Consider the following 22,842-nt stretch of genomic DNA (forward strand, 5'->3'; position numbering starts at 1 on the left):
ATTTGCCTTCTCCTCTGAATAGGTCAGAATAATAATCCCAGTGGATTATAAAAATTAATTTGCTAGTGTAAGTTCAATTTTTTTTTTGTAAGTTCAATTTTTATCTACTCAATGTACTAAATGGAGTAGAACTTTGTTTTAAGGAAAAAGGCTTATAAATATCAAGGGAAATAAATATCCTTGCCCCCCAAACATTTCTCTGTAGAGTTAGCAATCACAATCAGAGATCTTGGAATACAAGTAGTGCAGAACTTGCAAATGCTATTTTTATGCACCCAAACCAAGTCTATTCAACTGACGTCCATATGGTACAGCAGATAATCCTAGCATTTGGGAATATCACAAGTTTAGGACCAGCCTGCGCCATAAAACTGAACAGCAATACCCTGACTCAAAAAGGAAAAAAAAAAAAGTACATACGGTATAGAATAAAAAAATGTGTAATCTTTTACATGGTTGTATATAAAAGGATACTAAGTCAAATTGCTTCAGAACAACTGCTATCAATAGTAGGCAAGAAATACTATGCATGCTTGATAATTAAGTCCATAAGTATTTGGGGAACATCAGTATAAACTTGGCTATATATGTTTGCAATAATCCCTATAAACTTTACTTAACTGAAACGGAAGAATGCAAAGCCTAGATTTAATAAAGAATTTTTTCCAAGCACAAAGAGGTACTTTTTTGCTACCCTAATAATGAAAATGGGTAGAAATAATGGAAAAAGTATCTCCTCTAGGAGTCCATGCACCAGTACTGCTCTCCTTTCCAAACTGACTGCATTAAAGTAAACAGGAAAACACAGGGCTCACAGGCATTCTGTTTAATCCAGTAACACAAACACTGCTCGAGATAGAGAACATCTGGCATTCACTCCTCTATGGTACTAAGAAAACTGTATTAGAATTAGGTACAATTTAGGGATTTAAGTCATTTTCAGGGAAATGATTGATTCTGTTGAGGACATAGAAAGAAGGAAATAGTAGAACTCTCAGCCTAATGACAGGAAAAAGTTGGACAATTGGAACTGTAATTTTTCTTAAACCCAGAGAACTAAACCCACCAACTAGTGTGAAAGCTAAGGAAAGACACGTAAGGAGGGGGTTGTGGAGGGGTGGTATGAGTAGAGGTGGGTGCAGAGAGTGTAGGCAGGGACGTGGAGGAGGGGACATGTTATCATATATACCAGGTAGTGAACAAGAGAAAGATGGGCCTAAGCTAACTATGAGTATTCAAAGTACCATTTGTCAGAAATGGCTGGCAGGAATTTGAAAGTCACCATCATAAAATAAAATGGTGCAAGAGTAAGTAGAAACACTTTGGAACAAAAATTTTCAGTAATTTAAGTTAGATTTAGGGGCCAGGAGTTTGGCCTAGTGGTAGAGTGCTTGCCTAGCAGGCATGAAAACCTGGGTTCGATTCTGTGTACCACATACACAGAAAAAAGCCAGAAGTGGTGCTGTGGCTCAAGTGGTAGAACTCTAGCCTTGAGAAAAAGTCCAAGGACAGTGCTCAGTACCTGAGTTCAGGCCTCACGACTGGCAAAAAAAAAACAAAACAAAACAAAAACAAAAACAAAAACTACAGTAAATGAAAAGACAGATTAAAAATAAAAGATGTGAGAGGAGACACCATGTAAACAGTAATGCAAAGAAACTGGGAGGTGCTGTGAGGTACAATAAGCTTCAGAGCAATGAATGCTATCAGGGACAAGGGAAAACACATGGTGATAAAGGATACTAGCAACCATTATTTCATTATGTCAGAAAACAGTAACAAAAACGAGGGCAGGAGAACACAACATGTCAGGAATACAAGTAATCATGGTGAAATGCTCCTCCTGGAAAAATACAAGCACCAATAAACGGGAGTGGCATGTGTTAGAAATGTGTGGATCCTTCCCCATCTGTGAGATTCGATTAACAAATACGGTGGGGGGGGGACATAGCAGGGAGGACTGTTTGCAGAATTGTGACAAGCACCAACTGGTAAGTGTGAAAGGAATACTGAGGTGGGAAAATCATTTTGTAACTCTTAAGCAAAAGATTAGCTCAAGTAAATGATATAAAAGGATACTACACATAAACGTGAAATTTTGATGAGTTAAGAGTTACAGTGTTCAAAAGTGTCTACAGAATGGCATTAGTAGGCACACGTTAACATTATATGATGGTAACACTAAGCAGGTGAAGCAGGTAACAGAGAAAGGGCTGGAAGGCTGATTTAGACAAAGCATGGACTACTTCTCTGGCCAGGAATGTGTAACCGGATGTGACTGAGAGAAAACACTAAACAGCCAGAATGAGGAATATTGAATCAGCAAGACAGCCCTGAAGACCACGTTCTAAGCTGAAATGATGGAAAAGTTAAATGACTAAATACAATATGTGGTCCAAAACTGGATCATGTACTGCAGAAAAAAAAAAAATCAAAGAAAGCCATTAATGGGTCCCCTGATGAAACTGGAATAGAGATGACAGATTCAAGAATAATCTAACTAGACTACTGAAATTGAGACTAATCTAACTAGTCACTGAAATTGAGAACTGTGGCAAGAGAATATTCTTAAGAGATGCAGAATGAAATACGAAGTAAGCTTCATTTTGTAAATCTACAGGACAATCATTCATCCCATAAAAGAGAAATTCCAATAGACTTAAGCAGAAATGAGATATGTAGGTTAATATATATAAAACATTGTTTTAGGGGGAGGGAAATGGGTACCAAGACATGTGAAAGGGTATCAATGTATGTGAATTAATGCACCTTCTATCTGGCAAATATCATGTAACCCTTCTATTAATTACAATAAAAATATATATGAAATAAATAAATAAAACATTGTTTTAGCCGGGTGCCAGTGGCTCACGCCTGTCATCCTAGCTACTCAGGAGGCTGAGATCTGAGGGTCTCCATTCAAAGACAGCCCCGGCACGGCCCGAAAGACCAGGAAACTCTACAATTAACCACGAGAAGACGGGAAGTGGCGCAGTGGATCAAGGGGTGGGGCGCCCAGGCGCAGAGTTCAAGCCCCACGACCGACACCCCCCAAAAAATTATGTTTTATATACATATGCAGAATAAGTTGTATATGTATGGGTATGCGACTCATTTTTATATATTCTATGTGCAGAACGGAAGCACCTCGAAGACAGGAAGGGGAAGAGCGGAACTGATGTCGAGGGTCCCGGCCCTTCACACCCCAGTAGCCGTGTCGAGGATGCGGAACAACTGAAAGCCACACACGCCGTCCTGTGGACAAGGCTTCCCGCGCCAGGAACACTCAACAGCTGCCGGTTCACCATGAAGCACTCCACTCCAGGCTCCATCCACGCCACACACGCACGCGCGCACACGCACGCACACACGTACGTACACGCACATGCACACACGCACACACGCACATGCACACACACATACGCACGCACGCACACACGTACACACACGCACACACACGCACACACGCACGCACACACTAGGAGACATGCACAAGATGGTTCACGGCAGCAAAAAGGGAGAGGCTGAGCACGAAGGGAGGAAGCGGAGGTCAGCCACCGCATGGCTGAGGCTCGATTACGTGTGCAGTCCGGCATCGTGCCCTGAAGAAGAAAAACCACCAAGGGAGCCCGCATCGCGCGGGGCCGCACCGCGCCTGCGCGCCCCGGCTCGCTGGGCTGGGTGGAAGGCCAGCACTTCCGGCAGTCAGGACGGGGGGCGGCAGTGCTGGGACAGGGGGCGCGGGGCGTGGGGCAGGGGGCCCGGGGTGGCGCGGTCACGGCCTGCCGTGGCTCGATGGTCCGCACAAGCCACGGCACTCAGCCGCCCCCCCCCCCCCCGCCCCCGGCCACCCTGGGCCGCTTCCCGGCCCCCAGGGGCTGGCTGGCTGCGAGTCCGTCGCGCGTGTGAGGACACACGGGGGACGCGCGCGGCCTGCTGCACGCTGCGCCCCGCGTGGCTGAGGCGGGCTCGGGGCTTGTGGCTGGGGGGGGTGGCTAACTGGAGCCGGGAGTCTGGCGGAGGTCCCTGTCCGGAGGTCCCTGTTCGTAGCTAGGGCGACAGGCGGGAACCCCTGCTGGAAACACCCGCTGTCCGTCCGGCATCATCAAGTTGACAGCAGCCCGAAGACCCACCACCGCCTTTTGGTAGTGATGAATGGATTCTTTTAAATAGAGCAGAGGTTCCTGAGGTATCGATAATGAATGCATCTTATTTGAATAAAAGGGAAAGAACATAGCAACGTCCATCTTCCGGGTCACCTTTGACTAGGATGTACTTGAACCATCAATTTTAACTTATGAATCACTTGCAAATGCAGACTTAGTACATTGAAATCAGGTAAAATGGATTTGTTAAATGAACTGTACACTTTGCTGGGAAGAATTTGATGATAAAACGAAAATGTTCCATAGCATTTCTGTCTTTCTCACCTCCCCAGATATACTGAAGTGTGTATGGGGAAACAAGTCTAAAGTTCATTCTACACTGAGAATTCTAGCTCCCTGGATTTGTGACTTTAATTTCCTCTGGGAAGTTACTTAAATTACAGACACTGTCATTAGCTGACAGGAAGTTGACAGAAAGCAGTCACTAGTCAGTGCAAATCTTTCATTATACTTAATGGGAAAACTAGACTAAGACTGTGTAGGGACTAGAGAATATGGGAAGAGCAGTTGCCAGCTTTGTACTTTTCAGATCAACTTCTTCATGAAGTAACTTACTCATTCATTCAATGTTGAAATCACAGGGTTTCTGGATATTTCTTTTAAAAATGTTTTTTCTCTGGGGCCGGGAGTTTGGCCTATAGTAGAGTGCTTGCCTAGCATGCACAAAGACCCGGGTTCGATTCCTGGGTACCACATACATAGAAAAAAAGCCAAAAGTGGTGCTGAGGCTCCAGTGGTACAGCTCTAGCCTTGAGAAAGTCCAAGGACAGTGCTCAGGCCCTGAGCTCAAGCCCAGGACTGGCAAAAAAAAAAAAAAGCAATGTTGCCATTTTGGGTCATACTGTGTGGTGAAATTTTGAAAGCTCTTTTTCACTGTAAGGTCTAGACTCTAAAGGTTAGGTTTAAGTTCAGAACCTTCCAACTTTATCCAACAGCTGTTTGTGTTTTTTCAGATGCATAAATATTGATCATTGTCTTAAAAAGCACATCCTATCTTAGTTTTAAAATTCAAATTTCTAATGTTTTTACTTGAAAGAAGTTTTTCGCAGAATGGACAAAGGGTGTGAACAGATGCGGCAGTGGTACTCTATAGACACTACGTTGAAAATTAACTACTACACAACTTGTGAATGGGGTCAGGAGGGAAAACTGGGAGAAAGCAAGGAAAGGAATGACATTACCTTATGTAACTGTAACTCCTCTGTATATCACCTTTATATTAACAATTAACAATTTTTTAAAGAAACAAAACAAATATGTTGAGATAGAACGTGTAACCGGAGTATATATAATTTTTATGTTTTTAGGTATCAGGTAAATATAAAGAAAAAGTTAAAAAGCACAGTGTTATACATAACATGGTTGAGTCTCATAAAGACCAAGCGCCTTGCTCTGTATTCTTTTTGCCTAAAGGAATACAAGCTAGAGAAATGGAGATGGAGGTGAAGCAGGGAGGCACCACTGACTGGGAAGATGGGGCCCTGAAATGCTGAGGTGGCAGGGCATTGTCACGTTGTGATCATTCACCAAACAATATGCTTTTCTGTGTTTCTTTAATTTTTAAAAGAATGAGGCAATGTTAAAATAAAAGGACAAACCACTAAATAGTACATACAGAATGTGAACATTTTTGGAAATCAATAATAACCAAATTTTTTAAGCAAAAATAGTAATAGGAACATTTACTAAATGCTAGCTCTTGCTAATGTACCATGCTACACACTTTAACATGTACTTTATCGTTTATCTCAAAAATATTATAAAGTAGCTAGAAAACCCTTATGAACAAGAAAACTGAGGCACTCCTCTGTATAATATGAGCTAATAAAAACTTAGAATTAAAAAAAGCAAACAGGTAGAGACATCAAATGACTTGACGATCATCACCCAACATGAAGCTAAACAACAGGCAGCTCAGGCTCTCTAGATTCAATTCTGTAGCACTACACTGTCTCTGGAAACACACATAAAAGGTGGCAACAGTGCTGAGTCTGAGAAGGAAACTTGGGACTGGGAAACTAGCTGACAGGAAAGTTGGCTTATAACAGTATTCTCTTGATAGCTTTTGAAGGAATATATTTGCATAACTTTTCTCTTACTGAAATGTTATCTAAAAATTGAGGTTATGGTTTATAATCTCTGAGCTACACAGAACTGCTTTATCCAGAGGACAAGCATAGCTCACTGTTTTCTTACTTTACCTGATTTAGGATGCAAAGCATCACACTGGGCATTGTACATGTGTACAAATTCTTGGTGCCTTTTAATAAGCTGTTGTTTATTTCCTTGAACAGATAATCCATGCTGCTTTAGCTTTTTCTTTAAATCACGATCAGAGAGTAAGTTATACACAGTTTTGGGCAGCGGCTTCCTTTTGTGAACAGAACTGAAAAACGGGAAAAAAGGTTTGAGGATTATTTGTGAATTACCAAATTTTCTCATGTAAAACAGTATTTACCTTTGAACACATGCCTGGTGGAAAAAATAGAGAGCTATTCAGATAACAGGGAAGGAGAAGGGAGTTTATGGGCAAAGATAACAGCGACATGAGGTGCTTGATGTGCCAGCAAGATCCATAGATAATAGTAGTGCGGGTAGGAGGACCAGAAGTTTGAGTTTAAGGTCAGGCCTAAGGATGCACACTCAGAGGCTCTTAAGGAATGATTGTGGCTAAATACTGTGCAAAGACATGGATGTGGATCATTCTATTTTTAGCATCTCTAAAGTGTGCTTTTCCTAAAATCTGCCCATAGTTTCCATGCAAAAATCCACAAAAACCCCAGCTTCCTCAGACAATTCACATACAAATGCTACTGAGGATTAGGGTATAGACTGAAAAATTACTTATAGCTTCTCTAGAAAAAATTCTGAAGCTGGACGCCCATAGCTCACACAATCTTAAGATACTCAGGAGGCTAAATTCTAACGACGCATTTCTAAACCAGCCCAAGCAGAAAAAGCCCAAGAGACCATCTCCAAAATAACCAGAAAAAAAAAAAAAAAGAAAGAAAGGCTAAAGCCATGGCTCAGGTAGTAATCTGTCAACTGGGAGTAAAAAAGGCAAGTGAGCGCCAAGCACAGGAGTTGAAGTACAGCAGTGGGGAAGAAGGAACAGAAAACTAGGCCCTCAAGTCCTAGGCAACCATTGTGAGGAGCACTAGCAGAGTATTAGAGATCGGCTCTGATGGTCAGCTCTTTTCCCAATTGATGCTCACCATGAACAAACTCACCAAGTTGACCAGTAGGTAATATATATTTTTGTAGTATCATCTTCAGGAATACAGATGAAAACAATAAAAATATGAATCTTATCTTCAGTTATAATTATTCATGTTTACCAATTCGTAAGACCTTACAAAAATGTATTATTAAAATAACCAGCTGGCTTTTCATTTTTCATTCTACTTTTACAGTAAACACACTGATAAATTCTACCTCCTAATTTTAAGCATTAACACTACACTAACAAAGCCATTTTATCTTCTATCATCCCATCCCTAAAGTTAATAAACAGTATTTCTTAAAATACACTGGGATGTAAGCTACCCAAATACACCCATGACTTGAACATCACAAATAGGACCCACTTAGTGAGTTTTAGTCCATTTCATCTGAATGTATCATTGCTCCATAGTATACCAAGTCCAGCAAGTGCTTTGTAAATATGTTTTCAAGATGGTCATTACCATTACAATCATCTTTAAAGCAAAGGTGCAAGGTGAAGGCTCATAGGAACTTGAAATCGATTTTAAAAAACAAAAACAAAAACCCCACAGCTTTACAAAGGATCTACATAGTATGAATACATGGGCTGTGCTTCCCAAACTTGAGAATCAGATGCTTGCGTGCAGTGCAGATCCTCGATCTCCTTAACATCCACCCATCACAATTCAAGGCTAAAATAGAGACCAAAAATCTGTTTTCAACAGGGCTCCCCAGGATAAATAGGATGCAAAAATCCAAAGGGAAATACTATCATTGAGTAACAACAAAACAACCAAACCTGTCTCTATTAGCACCAGCAGAGTTTCATATATAAATTATTTTTTGTATGCTTATTAGCAAAGTCTAAAAGGTGGGAAGTAATTCCTCCACTGTAAAAGGACCTGCAACTCATTCTTTCTTATAATGATAGCCAATCAGACTACAAGATTCACAAAATTATGGTAAAATAAAATCACAGCAGGGAGCAATACCTGAATCATTTTGCAGGCTTTTATAATAATCACAGTGGGAGAAGCAATTCATTAAGTCTCTATCTAAAATATTTTCTTTATGAACGATAATTAAATTTGTAACTGTGAAAAATCTAATGAAAACCGTAGTATTCACTGCATTTACAATGAAATGCACCACCAGAGATCAACAATTTCTATCAGAAATTTTAAAATGTGATGCCAGATAAGTACATCCCCAGGCATGAAAACAACATTGATCTTTTGGTGCATGATTCAATGAAATTGAAGAGTACATAAAGCAGGCTCAGAATCAAGGATATCGTTTTGAATACATTGTGAGATGATTTTACCCAAAATGGTTGTGGGTTGCCATCCACATCTAGAGAATGGCCTATCAGTAAGGGGGATGTGGAAGAGAAGGAAAAATAGGCAGATCCCAGGCAAAGTATATTAAACAGACATGTAGGTCATGGTTCTCCCGAGTGTGTCTGACCAAGCTAGGAAGAAGTGAGTTATGAGGATAAAAAGATTTAGAATCCAATAAACTTAGGAAATACTGGGTAAAAGAAGATTCAGTACTGATCTTTCGTGAAGGACTTCTCAGTACCTTCAGTACAATGAGGGTGATAGAATATACCTGAGAGTGACTCTCAGGGGCACAGGCCAACAGGCAGGACCCAAGTACTCAGAATGGTACTTGGAACCACCAGTGGAACCTGAACTTAATCACACATAGACAAGTATGACTCAGAGCTAAATACATTGGAAGAAATATGAAAGAAAGAGAAGAAAGAAGCCCAAGCAAGCTCATCCGTGCTGACACCTGACTCTCCAGAGCAAACTCTCAGCTTCTGACTTCCTCTTCATCCTTTGGGGGAGCCACTTATAAAGAGAAAAGCAAGGAAGTCATCCTGTCATGTCTTACAGGAAATAGTTCTTGTGGCTATCCAAATTCCCCAAGTAACCTACGCATCTAAATTTTGTTCTTACCAATGCTGTGCACAGACTACCTTAAGTTTGGACTACCTTAAGGATGACCTCTATTGCAGATCAATAAAGCATCAGTATATAAATTAAAATAATATTAGTCTGTCACCTGACATCTGTATCCATTCCAAATTTACTCATAAACATGAAGGAACATTTTTTATCTTTAATCATCAAAAGACACTTATAGGAAGTGTAAATGTAGCTCAAGTAATAAGAGTAGCAGTCTTGACTGAAATTGTTTTAAAAACCTAACACTTATAGGGAGGGGGAGAAAGATGAAAGGGATGACATTGATCAAGATGCAGTGTATTTATAAACTGACTTGCTGAATGGTAACTTCTTTGCATAACCACCTAAAGATAACAAGAATATAATTCTTAAAATGTCAGACATGGAACTAGGAGTTTGGCCTGGTGGTAGAGTGCTTATCTAGCATGCACAAAGACGCAGGTTTGATTCCTCGGTCCCACTTACATAGAAAAACAGGAAGTGGTGCTGTGGTTTAAGTGGTAGAGTTCTAACCGTGAGAAAGCCCAAGGACAGTGTTCAGGCCCTGAGTTTAAGCCCCAGGACTGGAAAAAAAAAAAAGTTAGAAGTAAATATTAAACTTTCAAATATTATTCAATATTTTAAGTGACTGAATATCCTAAGAATCAAAGAAAGATTTTGTAGATTCTATATTTATAGTCTGGCCTTTCTTTCTTCAACCAAGGCATTTTATGGTAGTTCTATTTTACTAAAAGCAGAAATTTAAAAAAAATGAATTCTAAATCACTAATTTCACATTAAGTGAAATACACCGTTGGCACATATTATCAAATGTTGCAGAGTACAAATTTGAGGGAAAAGTTGGAAAAGGAGGAGGCAGAGGTGAACAGCAGAACTGAAAGAAAAAGCATCCAAGAATCACCTGGACAAGACGAAGCCTGGCTTTTTCTTCAAGTTTATAAAGCACAAGAGGCACCGAGCCCAAGTAGCTTGGTGGCTATGCCACTCTCTTACCTTCGCAGGCTTTCCTTCTTCTCTTCACGTGATAAACAAGTGTCTAAGTGCTTATTAATGTGGTTTTCTGAAATGTTAACCCCACAAACAGGACAATCCACTATATTAAAAAAAGAGAGAGAGAACGAGTCTTTATTATCTGTAGAAAAGATAATGATTAATATAAGCTGGCATCTTTTAACAAGTAAGATGACCTACAGATTCAACTTCACATTCACTTAGGAGAGCAGGAAAGAAACAGATGGCTCCTCAGGGTAGTGGGAGCAGGCACACAGGCACTTGAGGAAGGACTGAACTGTGGGAGGTCAGACAATCAGAATCCAAGGCTTAGCCAAGAGCTGAAGAGCTCAGGGACAGCGCCCAGGCTCAGTTCAAGCCCCATAATCCACCAAAAAAAGAAAAAGAAAAAAAAAAATACAAACACTAAAGTACCAATAAGCTAAGTACAATCCTTGCACTGTGGGTTGGACAGGTTTACTAAAGACAGACTACTTTAATAAGGACAAAAAGTAAAGAACTTTGGCTCCCCAGGTCATGGCCTGTCCCCCTTGGGATCTGTGCCACTGCAGCTGGAAAGAAACCTAAACAATACAGGTAGCAAGCCAGATCTGGCATGAAGGACTTCTGTGAGGGGGTGGACAGATCTAAGAAACAAGTTGGACAGCTAATCTAGAAGTTAGGAAAACCTTTAAAATATCAGGTAGAAAAGCCTGTGGGGTTCAGGCATGGATTTAGTTTTAGAGCTGTTTCAGATTATACCGGAGTAGACATGTTGGATAAGGGAAGGGGGGGGATACTTAAAAGTAAAAACTAGAAAGCCACACTATACCTGACCCATGAGATAACGAAACTGCTCAGACTTGAGAAGCATCTCCAATTTCTCTCCATGAGGGAAAGAGAGCAAACAATCCTTAATCTTGAGATTGCAAGGTAAAGTTGGTTCTCCCTTAGAAATAATGCCTGGGGTGGGAGTGTGGCTGAAGTGGTAGCAACCTTTAGGCCTCAAGTTCAAACCCCAATACTGCCCAACTTCTCAAAAATAGCTGCCAGCTTATTCTTATGTCACATGGCAAGATTTTCCCTAAGTGTGAAAATACACACAGGAAAACAGTTTCCTACCTTTAGTATCTTGCTTCAAAGCAGATGTGGAGGGTGTCACTGCACCATTAACATCTGAGGAACCAGGTGCCATCTTTTCTACAGAATCTGCCTTTTTAGTCTCAGTAGAAAGGGTTGTCTCTTTTTGAGGGCTAAATTGCCTGTCATTTTCTTTTATGGACAACTTTGATGGCGAATCTCCAATTTCTCTAGTCAAGAAAGCATCCATTAGTCTGCTTCCTTGTTTTGTAGGGTGCCGGAAGACCCCAGGAGTGGATATTTTGATAGCAAGTTTCTTTGAAGAGGAAGAAGCAGGAGATAGAGGTGGTGACTCTAAGGTAAACTGCAACAGTCGATTCCTTGAAACATATACACACACACATGCAAAAAAAAAAAAACACAATAATTAAGATATCAAATTATGTATGGAGAATTGAACGACATGAGCTCTTTTCACGATTAAGACTTGTTTCTCTGAAATAGAAACTTACACCTAAATCACAACCATACCAACACAGTTCTTGTCAAAGTAAACACAAAACAATAAATCTAACTTAAAAGATAAGTACTATGTGTGTAAAAGAGAATGGGGGCTAGAGTGGTAGCATACGCCTATAGTCATATAGGCAAGGAGATCAAGAATTCCAAGCCACTTTTGAAAAAAAAAAAAAAAAAAAAAAAGCTGAGGGTATGGCTTGAATCTTGCCTAGGATCCATGTGACCTTGGGCTCAATCTCCAGTACATATAAAGCAACTGTTTGCAGGACCTGGATTGTAATCAACACAAAACTTTGATTCCCTGAGAGAAAAAGATATAGGAAGTGAACCAACATTCCCCCAAGATTTTATGGAAATGCACGTTCTGGGATTTGGAGACTAAATAGACAAAAGGGGAAATCTGATCTCACTGACTAGAAAAAAACACAGTAGAGTCCTGGGTAAAGGTGACTAGAACTGGGTGTACAAAACACTTGACGTGTTGGTGACAAAGAAATCCCAGTAGGCTGTTTAGAAATGCTCATCCATTTGCCATCATCTCCTCCTCAGGAAAAACAAAACAAAGAAACAAACAAAAAAACAGTGCAGGGAATGTTCTAGGACATAGACATAGAAACTGAAAAGTGGAAAGTTGTTGGGATTTTAGCCTAGCCACACTGAGACTGAAACCAACGTCAGGTGAAATAGCACAAAGACCATCTGAAGAGTAAGGATCACACTTTACATATACACAGTAAAAGTGAAATAAACTGGGCGCTGGTGGCTCACGCCTATAATCCTAGCTACTCAGAAGGCTGAGAACTGAGGATCCAGTTCAAAGCCAGCCAGGCTGGAATGTCTGTGAAACTCTTATCTCCAATTAACAACCAAGAGACCAGAAATGGTGCTGTGGCTCAAATGGTAGACTGCTAGCCTTGAGCTGAAGAGGACAGGGACAGTGCCCGGGCCAAGTTCAAGCCCTATCACCGATTTTAAAAACAAACAAACAAAAAATCAGTGAACATTCATACCATATCTGCACTGGGTAACTATAATAGAAGATAACAGAAGACATTATAAGGAGGCCTGAAGGCAGGTCAACAGAAAATAATCAGCTAAAATAGTACTGACAGGGAATTTTTTTTTCCTATTTTGCCAGTCCTGGGCTTGAGCTCAGGGCCTGAGCACTGTCCTTGGACTTTCTCAAGGCTGGAGCTCTACCACTTGAGCCTCAGCACCATTTCTGGCTTTTTTCTGTGTATGTGGTACCAAGCACTCTACCACTAGGCCAAACTCTCAGCCTGGCAGGGAAATTTTTAATAAATTAATAGGAAAGTTGAAAATCAATATTCTAAGCTTCCAACCTAAAAGGTTAGGAAATGAAGCTGACTAACACTGGTGGCTCATGCCTATAGTCCTAGCTACTCAGGAGACTGAGGTCTGAGGATCAGGGCTTAAAGCTAGGTTGGACAGGAAAGTCCATGAGATTCTTATCCCCAGTTAACCAGCAAAAAGCCAGAAGTAGAGCTGTGGCTCAAGGGTAAGCCTTCAAGAAAAAAAGCTAAGGGACAGCACTCAGGCCCTGAATTCAAACCCAGTATATTCTCATTCTCATTCCTCTCTCTCTCTCTCTCTCTCTCTCTCTCTCTCTCTCTCTCTCTCTCTCTCTCTCTCTCTCACACACACACACACACACACATACACACACACACACACACAGCTCTTAAGGAATGATAAGCAAACTCCCAAATAAGTTAAAAAGACTGAGACTATTAAATGTTGTTAAGGATATGAAGTCAGTGGAACTCTCATTTTGGTAGTTGGAATGTAACTAAATTCAAACATTTGGAAACCAGCTTTGAAGATACAAAATCAACAAATAAATGGAATCAAAGGTCTAGATACATGATAAGGGAAACATATGCCAAAAGACATATATAAGAACATTCACAGGGGCTGAATTAACCCAAATATCTATTGCTAAGTAAACAGGAAAAATAGCCCATATATTTAGCACCTAAAATTTAGACAGCTATAGAAAGAGATCAAATGATCACCAGAGTGATCTGCTGGTCTGAGGACAATAAAACTCTTTAGTACTCATGCCACCTAGGGGCTACTTGCTCCCCTCAACAGGAAATATTTTATTCTGTATCAGATTTATAAAAACTTACAAAAAAAAAAAAGCCTTTTTTTGGTGGTGGGGCATGAGACCAAGACTCTAACTGCATACCTGCTGCTTTTGCTCACTGGCTAGCACTCTACCAACTGAGCCATGCCTCCAACCCCCCAAAATTCTATTTATGTGAAGACATGCTTCATACTATAACTTCCTGCCACTGCTGGTGCAGGTGACACAGTGAGTGAGGGCTACAGTCAAGAAAGGAAAACCAAAGTTAAGGAAGATGGTACATCCATCAGTGGTACTTTGACAACACGTTATGCAGGAGAAAAGATTATGTTTCTTTATTTTGAAGATATTGCAGGGGTCATAGTGAACAATAAAGATGAGATGAAAGGTCCTGCCATCACAGGACCTGTTGCAAAGGAGTGTGTGTGGACTCGTGGCCCAGGATTCTGTCTAATGCAGGCAGCACTGCATGATCCTTCAGTGCATTTGTAAAAACTAATCACTCATTAGAAATTATGCTTCTTACGGGCTGGGAGTTTGGCCTAGTGGTAGAGTGCTTGCCTTCGTGCACGAAGACCTGAGTTCGATTCTTCGGTACCACATACACAGGAAAAAGTTTGAAGTGGTGCTATAGCTCAAGTGGTAGAGCTCTAGCCTTGAGAAAGCCCAAGGACATGCTCAAGCTCTGAGTTCATGCACCAGGACTGGTAAAAAAAGAAAGAAAGAAAAAAAAAAATATATATATATATATATATATGCTTCCTCCTCCCCCCACCCCGCCCTAAGAAAATGAAAATCTATAGTGGAAGCTAAAAAAATAAATTTAAGCATAATCATCTAAGAGAAGAAAAAATTGATAAATTTAAATGTTGAATCCTATTACTCAAATCTCTTTTGCTTCAGCATCTGGATCTGGGACAACGAAGGCATTAGAAAAGTTTTCACTTCATTATGACAAAGGAAAGCACATATTATCCATCTAACAGGTAAAAACATCATAGAGGAAGCATCCACACTGACGAAATAATCCTTTCCAGCTAAATGTCAATACCATTGATCTCTGCTTCTATCAAACAAATTTCATTCTAATTGGCTCTCTTACTTCAATGGATGCCAAAAAAAAAAAAAACACCGCAGAGAGTAGCCCCACTGCCAGGATAAAACTATTCCTGATACTAACGTAAAAAATCCATTTATTTACCCAAGTACCATCTACTCTTAGCAGAGGAACATGACAGAGAACAAAACAAAGCCTATGCTCTTGAAGCTTATACTACAAAAAGGAAGCATAGGCATAGATACAAATATGGGGAAATGCTACCCCAAAAAATGGGGCTGGAGGCTAGAGGTGTAGCTCAAGGGTAGAAGTGTGCCTAGCAATGCATAAGAGCCAGAGTGTCACCCACAACTTCAAAATAAAATGGAGTCAAGTATATAGAGGAGAGAAGACCTGAAAAGACAGCCTACAAGAAAGAAGAGTCCAAAGACTGTGAGACTAAAACATGTGGTCATCCCAGGAAACTTATGTTTTCACCTAAAAGTCTAGAATCAAAAGTGCAAATAACATGAGCAAGGAGGGGGAGAAAAGGAGGATATAAACTCCTAAGAGGAGAAAGATTATGTATGGGGACCAGAGGATTAGCATGAAGACGAGAGGACGGAGTGCTGTAGTTCAGGTGAGAATAAGAATTTCCAAAGGGATGTTTAGAATTAAACTAAATTGGTAATCTTCCCTTCTACTGTGCTCATATTAAAGTGGACTGGCAATGCCTAACACTCATCATAACTGCTGGACTTTCACACCTGACTCTCAATGACAAATCAATATATTCTTGTCACAGGCAGATAAGCAAAGTCCTAAAGTGTTTTACTGACTTGCTCAAAGGCATCCAGGTAGTTGGGCACCAAACTCAGATTAGATCCCAGATATTCAGACCCTTAGATAGCCCAATAAATTACTCTATAAGATTTCCTGCTCCAAACAAGTAACTGTGACTTTAAGAAGTATAGACTAATCTTGCCAGTTTCAGGTAAGGTTGCACATAACCAACCTGACCTCTTTCATTATGAATCAGAGGCAAAATGGGCTTTTGGGAAGAGATGGGCAATCACGGGAGATCCATGCAACCAGTCAGTGGAGTCAGGAGCAGCAGCTCTGCAGTGCTGCTTCTGATCTGAAGCATGCAAGGAGGCAAACAGTAGGGGACCAGCTGGTAAAACAGGCAAAGGCCCACTAAAGACCAACACTTACACAGCAACACTTACTTAGTTTAAGATGACAACACCATACTGAATGTGGACAAGATATACAGGATAACAACCAAAACATCTTTATAATACAATTCCTAATACTTAAACAATCCTATCAACAGTGACTCTTTACATTTTTCAGGTAAGGAAATAGAAGTCAAGAGGGCTAAACAATCCTGATCACAACTATATCATAATTAAAAAACTAGGACTGGAGTCCAGTTCTGCCTGAATCCAAAGCCAATAACCTAAACTACACCTACACCATAAATAGGGATGAAATTATATTCCATATCCTCTGTGAGCTCCTGTAACTGTTATTCAAAAGGCTTAAATTCTTAAGCAGTACTTGGAGAAAACTCCCATGCTAATGGGAGATAAACCCCAACAATTTACAAAACCAGTGACACAGATGCAGACTGGCTGCTACGCCAAAACAGAGAAATCATTCTTCCTCACTCAGAGCAAGATGATGTTCCACTTACACAAAATATTCTAATTAAAGTTTTTCCTCAATATAGTAAGTTCTTCAGGATATTTTTATTTTTGAATTCAGGATTCTTCTGCCTCAACCTCCTGAGTGCTGAGATTATAAGCACATGTCACTACATCTAGCTAAGAACATTATTTTAAGTAAAAACTGAGACGGAGAGCTTTGTTGTTTTTGTTATTTTTAAATAAAAAAACGCAACATGCAAGAGAAAATGTTGCTTTGTATCTGAACATCTATGAAAGTATTTCCAGTATTTTCTTATTCTCAATTTAGGATATTGAATTTTTAAAAACCAGAATGGCAAATAAAATGCCAATAAGAGTTGGTCATGGTGGCACATGCCTATAATCCCAACTACGAGGAAGAAAATCCAGAGGTTTGGTATTCAAAGCCAGTCCACACAAAAAGCAGGACAAGATCCCATCTCAACCAACAAGCCAGACATTTGAGTTTCACTCCCAAAATCTCAGCTACACAAGAGACATAGATAAGCAGTTCATGGTTCTAGCTGGCCAATAAACAGCAGGGAACCCCATCCAAAAATATAGCTAAAGCAGTGGGGTCCTGAGTTCAAAACCCTGTCCTGAAAAAAATAAGCAAGTAAATTAAAAAATGACAAATGGGAATAACAAGAAACCATATCAATAAATAATACAAACCTCTTTCATTTTAATAAGCTTAAACTTACTCATGAATCCCAAGGCCGAGTTCCAATAAGTAATACACCGATCGGCTTCAACTTCATCCCTACTGATTTTGCCGATGAAGTACTTCACCATATCTACCACAACACACATCCAAGAGATGTTTACTACAGGGATGATCCTGGCAGGATGCTAATTCCAAGAAGGCCAATAGAGGAAGAAAACAATAAAATCCCCAGGGTCTGTGACTCTAAACACACTGGCACTTCTCAGCAAAGACCAGCTGCTACCTGCAAGGCTTCCTTCCTCCCAGCAGGGAGTTAGCTATGCTTCAGTACCAATCAGCTAAGGAAAAAGAAATCTTGATAGTTTGACTATTTCAAAGAAATTAAACAGCCCCTAGATTCCTTCCTAGAATCATGGCTCCCTCCTCTCATAGGCTTTACAAACTAACTGGTAAAGCACTTACTATGAGAAAAGTAGGTCTTAGGAGACTCAGAGAATATAAATTTTTGAATGTGGAAAAGCATGCCATATTTGTATGCCCTAGCTTCAAGAAACAGGCTAACCAGCCAGCCAATGTGTATGCAAGAATGTCAGGTTAACAGAGTTCGGAGTACTAATCTTGATCACTTTCAGGATGTACACCTATGAGTACATATGTAATAAATACAAGAAGAAATCTGTTTATACTTATAGAAGTATTTAAGTTATCCTCAAGGATGTTCCAATAAGCCAAAAAGTCACAGATTTCAGTATATGAACACCTAGTCTGATTACAAATTAAAACTGAGAATAACTTCAAGGACTTATCTGGTAAAACGTACCCTTTTATATGCCTCTCTGTGACCAAACTCACTTTTCTATATTCATGCATTTGACAGAAGTATCTGAGCTTTATAAAAGCAATTACAACATACCCTTTACACATGCTGATTAAATCATGTTCATAATTAAATATTAACATCTAACCACCACAACCAAGTACAGATACATGCTTCATGCAGCTATGATAACTGCAAGCACCCAGAAATAGGGACACTCCAGGAGCAACAAGCACAGTTAGCACCAGGCCATTTCTTAAAACCATTTTTACTAAAGGAAAGGGTCTGGGGAAGAGACTGGTTCCAGGGCTCAGGCAGGAAAAGTACAAGGAAACCAGCCAAACCAGCCCAGCTCAACTATTCTTGCTAAGAGGATAATTTCTGCAAGTGAAGAAACTCCTCTTACTACCCTTTAGAACTCCCACCTGTGAGCAACATGTCACATCCTTCTTTTACCTCAAAATATTCAACCCCACATACTCAAAGCACAAGTGCATGCAGAGTCAGTTGTAGAGGCTCACACCTGGAATCCTAGCTACTCAGGAAGCTAAGATCTGAGGATCGTGGTTCAAAGCCAGCCAGGGCACTAAAAGACGGTAAGACTCTTATCTCCAATTAATCACTCAAAAAAAAAAAACCAATGGGAAATCGCACTGTGACTCAAGGGGTAGGGTGGAATCCTTCAGCTAAAGAACTCAGGGACAGTGCCCAGGCCCAGAGTTCAGGCCTCACAACCAACAAAACAAAACAAAACAAAAAGTACATGCAGAGGGACACACACACACACAGAGCAAAATGGTTAGGGGTTAGTCACAAAATTAAATCATACCGGGCAAAGCTCATGCTTTTTACCAGTTCATCTAATATGCGGTTATTTTTCAGGTCTGGCTCTGTCACGGCCTAGGAAAGAAAAACAACAGATGGAAAAAGGTCAAAACAATAATTAACTTGCATACTCTCATTTTCAAAAATGTTTGACCATCCTCCTGAGGCTCTCCCCACCACCAGTCTTCCAGGAAAGGCCTTGGAAAAAGTTAATTTATGTGATATAACAGTGAATCAGTACCTGCTAAATGCAAGTCTGGTAAGTGCTCTGGAAGGCATCTGTTGAACTCATATATTATCTACTCTGTACTAAGACAAATCCTAATATGAGCAATACCTTTCTCCAGAAGGCCAGCACTCAGTCTTTCCTAACATTCCTTCTGAAAACAGGAGAAATACTCCTCTCAGTAACAAAACTAGGCAAGGCAATAAGGTTCAAAGAGGCTTAAGAAAGACTGCTTTCCAAGAACACAAGAAATGGGTCTATCCCACACTTGTGTAGTGAGAACAGCACAGGGTCTCCCTCAGTGAAGAGACTGTCACAACGAAGATTTTGGACTTAGGGGACCCAGTGCACCATGTCTCACACAGGGAGCAGTTCAGGCAGACCCAGTGACATCCTGACACCATGTGCCCATCAGGGAGATAAACTAGCCAAATCTATAACAGTCCCTGTGTCCTATTTCCATTGGGCCTCACCAATTTTCTTCTTTCTCTATTCTCATGTGTTTCCCCTTCAATCTGAGGTTCTACCTGCTCTCCAACATGTCACAGACTAAAGCCAGTTTGCTAACATTTGCTGTTGAGTGTGCTTTGGAAAGAGATAAGAGCTAGCCAGGCTAGGTTAGGCCAATACCATGGATCTTTGTGTTTTGCACAAATGCAAATTCTAGCCCTATGCAAATGAATAATCTTAATATCAGTTAAAAGGGAAATCATACTTTTAAAAAAATTAAAATTAGGCACCAGTGGCTCATGCTTTAATCTTGGCTACTCAGAAGACCGAGACTTGAGGATGCCAGTTCAAAGCTAGCCCAGCCAGGAAAGTCTAATCTCCGACTCACCACCAAAATGGCACAAAAGGAGCTATGGCTCAAGTTGCAGAATGTTAGCCTTGAGTACAAAAGCTCAGGGTCAGGGACCCAAGCCCTAAGTTCAAGCCCTGGGACAGACTGGGGGTGGGATGTGGGAGGCATGAAGACAAAAGACCATCCAAATTAGCATTCTCATCACAAAATTAATTTTTACTTCATAAAATAATTTAGGTTATTGGAAATCCTAGCGAGAAATTGAACAAAGCACAGCTGTCCTTCTTGCATCTGGCTTAATCCAGTATCTACACATCTGCTCATGGATTTTTGTCTATATGTGAAGCAAAAATATTCACCCCAAACTCTAAATTTAAAAAAAGAAAAAGAAAAAACTCACCACACAACAAGTTGGACATTGAGTTTTGTAGGACAGAAATTTTCTTATACAGAGAGAACAATCTGCAAAAAAAAAAAAAACCCACATAAAATACAAAAAAAGGTTAAGCTATATTAATACTGAAAGCTGAGTTTTAACAAAATCTGACTTAACCTTTTACAATTTCCATCATCTAAGGTATGTCACATATAGTCTCAGATGGCTAGTACCTTTGCTCTATGAACATTTACACAGGTAATTAAACAGCATTTCTAGGAAAGGAAAATATAACAAGTCCCTAGACAGCCTGTATAAGCAATACCAGCCCTTACAAACCACAGACCTCGGTGAACAAACAAGTATTATGGTCAGACTGTTTGCAAGTAAAATACCTGAACAAGGAATTCTGTTGAAATTTTCTGAAGGGTAAAAGGCGAGAGGAGGAAAGAGGTTGATACAGGAAGTAAACTGTGTCAAATTGTAACAATGAAACAGTCTGTAGAATTAAATATAATAAAAAGAAAAAATAAAAATACACTAAATACCTCTAGTGTCTACTCAAACAATAAACTTATAAATTATCTACATTATGAAATTAGGGATTTGTACAGCCTAACTCTGGATAAACCAGCAAATACCATGTAGTTTGTTTTTTTGGTTTTGTTTTTGAACTCTCTGCTTGGGTGCTGTCCCTGACCTCTTCAGCTCAAAGCTACTGCCCTACCCCTTGAGCCATAGCACCACTTCCGCTTTTCTGGTGGTTAATTGGAGATAAAAGTCTCATGGACTTTAGTGCCCGGGCTGGCTTTGAACCACCATCCTCAGATCACAGCCTCCTAAGTAGTTAGGATTACAGACATAAGGCACCATACTCAGGCACCAACCATAAAGAAATTGAAGCTGCCAGTCTACTCTAACAACAAGGAAAATTTGCACAAGTGGAAAAAAATGGATATATGAATTTTCTTAGATATACAAGAAAAGCAACATTACAGGGAAATAGCTACCGCCAAACCCAAGAGGCAAACAGGCAGACATAGAAAATTACCATTTACTCCTACACAAGCCTTTATTAATTTTGTGAATCAAACTATATAGAAAGAGAGAAGAGGAGAACCGGGAGCAGTGGCTCATACCTGTAATCCTAGCTACTCAGGAGGCTGAGATCTGAGGATCAAGGGTCAAAGCCAGCCCGGGCACAAAAGGACCTGAGACTCTTATCACCAACTAACCTCTAGAAAACAGGAAGTGGGGCTTGGCTCAAGGGCAGGGTGGTAGCCTTGAGCTGAACAGCTCAGAGACAGAGCCCAGGCCCAGGGGTAAGGCAGTAGCCTTAAGCTGAAGAGCTTAGGGACAGCATCCAGGCGGAGTTCCCCACAAAGAAAGGAAGAGAGAGAGAAAGAAAGAGAGAGAGAGAGAGAGGGAAGGAGGGAGGGAGGGAGGGAGGGAGGGGGAGAGAGAGAGAGAGAGAGAGAGAGAGAGAGAGAGAGAGAGAGAGAGAGAGAGAGAGAGGGAGAGAGAGAGAGAGAGAGAGAGAGAGGGAGAAAGGAAAGATGGCTGGCTGCTGGCTAATCTCCAGGATAATGGTGACTTCACAGGTTTTATGAGCCAGTGATCTAGAAGCAAGGATTCTGAGCATCTACCATTATTCAGTTTGAATGATTAGACCAATGCAAAAACCTGACACTAGAGTACGGCAACCCAATGGCCAGACCATTTCTCATGTACAGGTGTTATGGACTGGAACAAGCCAAGATCTCTCCCCACAAACTACTCTTCAAAAACATGGGCTTGATGACCTGAACTCACTTGCGTATCACTCAACCATAAGAAATGAAGAACTACAAGAAATGTTCATTATTCTTTTCCAAAAGTTAAAGAGAAGTACAATTTCAAGTTATGAGTCCTGAAATGTTAAAGGAATAGCAATAAATAGCTGGGACACTGAGCCATCAATTCTACTTGATCCAGAGTAAAAATAAAAAATAAAAACAAAAACAGAAAACAGAGCCTGCAACACTTGGCTCCTTCTAAAACTCTGATACTACTAACCAAAGAGATGACACATCAGTTATTTAAAAATCTGTATGGAATTTCAAAGGCAAAATATCGGCTGGGGATATAATTCAGATGTTTGGCATTAGTCCTGGATTTCATTCCCAGCAACACAAAAAAAAAAAAAAAAGTCTAAATTTCTTTTTAAACATTGTAATAGTAATGTACTATATAACTACATATTATAGTCAGAGTATATGTAATATATATGTAGTATATATAAAAGTGTTAATGGATCCACAGTACAAACACATGTGATCTGTAACACCAGTAAAAATGTATGGGGGGCAGGGGGAGGGTGG

The 22,842-nt window shown here is 40.3% G+C and overlaps 1 protein-coding gene across 3 annotated transcripts in view; it reads right to left on the reverse strand.

Moving 5' to 3' along the window:
- Nucleotides 1–22,842, reverse strand: part of Rad18 (RAD18 E3 ubiquitin protein ligase) — a 55,327-nt gene that overhangs the window by 26,859 nt on the left and 5,626 nt on the right. For 2 of the 3 annotated variants that reach the window (XM_090323764.1, XM_090323762.1), the window contains exons 3-7: nucleotides 20,507–20,568; nucleotides 19,083–19,153; nucleotides 11,456–11,793; nucleotides 10,337–10,436; nucleotides 6,368–6,552 (exon numbers count right to left, since the gene is read on the reverse strand). In XM_090323764.1, the coding sequence (XP_090179890.1) occupies nucleotides 6,368–6,552; nucleotides 10,337–10,436; nucleotides 11,456–11,793; nucleotides 19,083–19,153; nucleotides 20,507–20,568 (756 nt within the window). The remainder of the gene's footprint in view (nucleotides 1–6,367; nucleotides 6,553–10,336; nucleotides 10,437–11,455; nucleotides 11,794–19,082; nucleotides 19,154–20,506; nucleotides 20,569–22,842) is intronic. The other variant, XM_090323765.1, reaches the window with a different exon arrangement.

This window comes from Megascapheus bottae, chromosome 33, assembly GCF_031878675.1.
Source record: "Megascapheus bottae isolate mThoBot1 chromosome 33, mThoBot2.hap1, whole genome shotgun sequence".
In the NCBI taxonomy this organism is placed as follows: domain Eukaryota; kingdom Metazoa; phylum Chordata; class Mammalia; order Rodentia; family Geomyidae; genus Megascapheus; species Megascapheus bottae.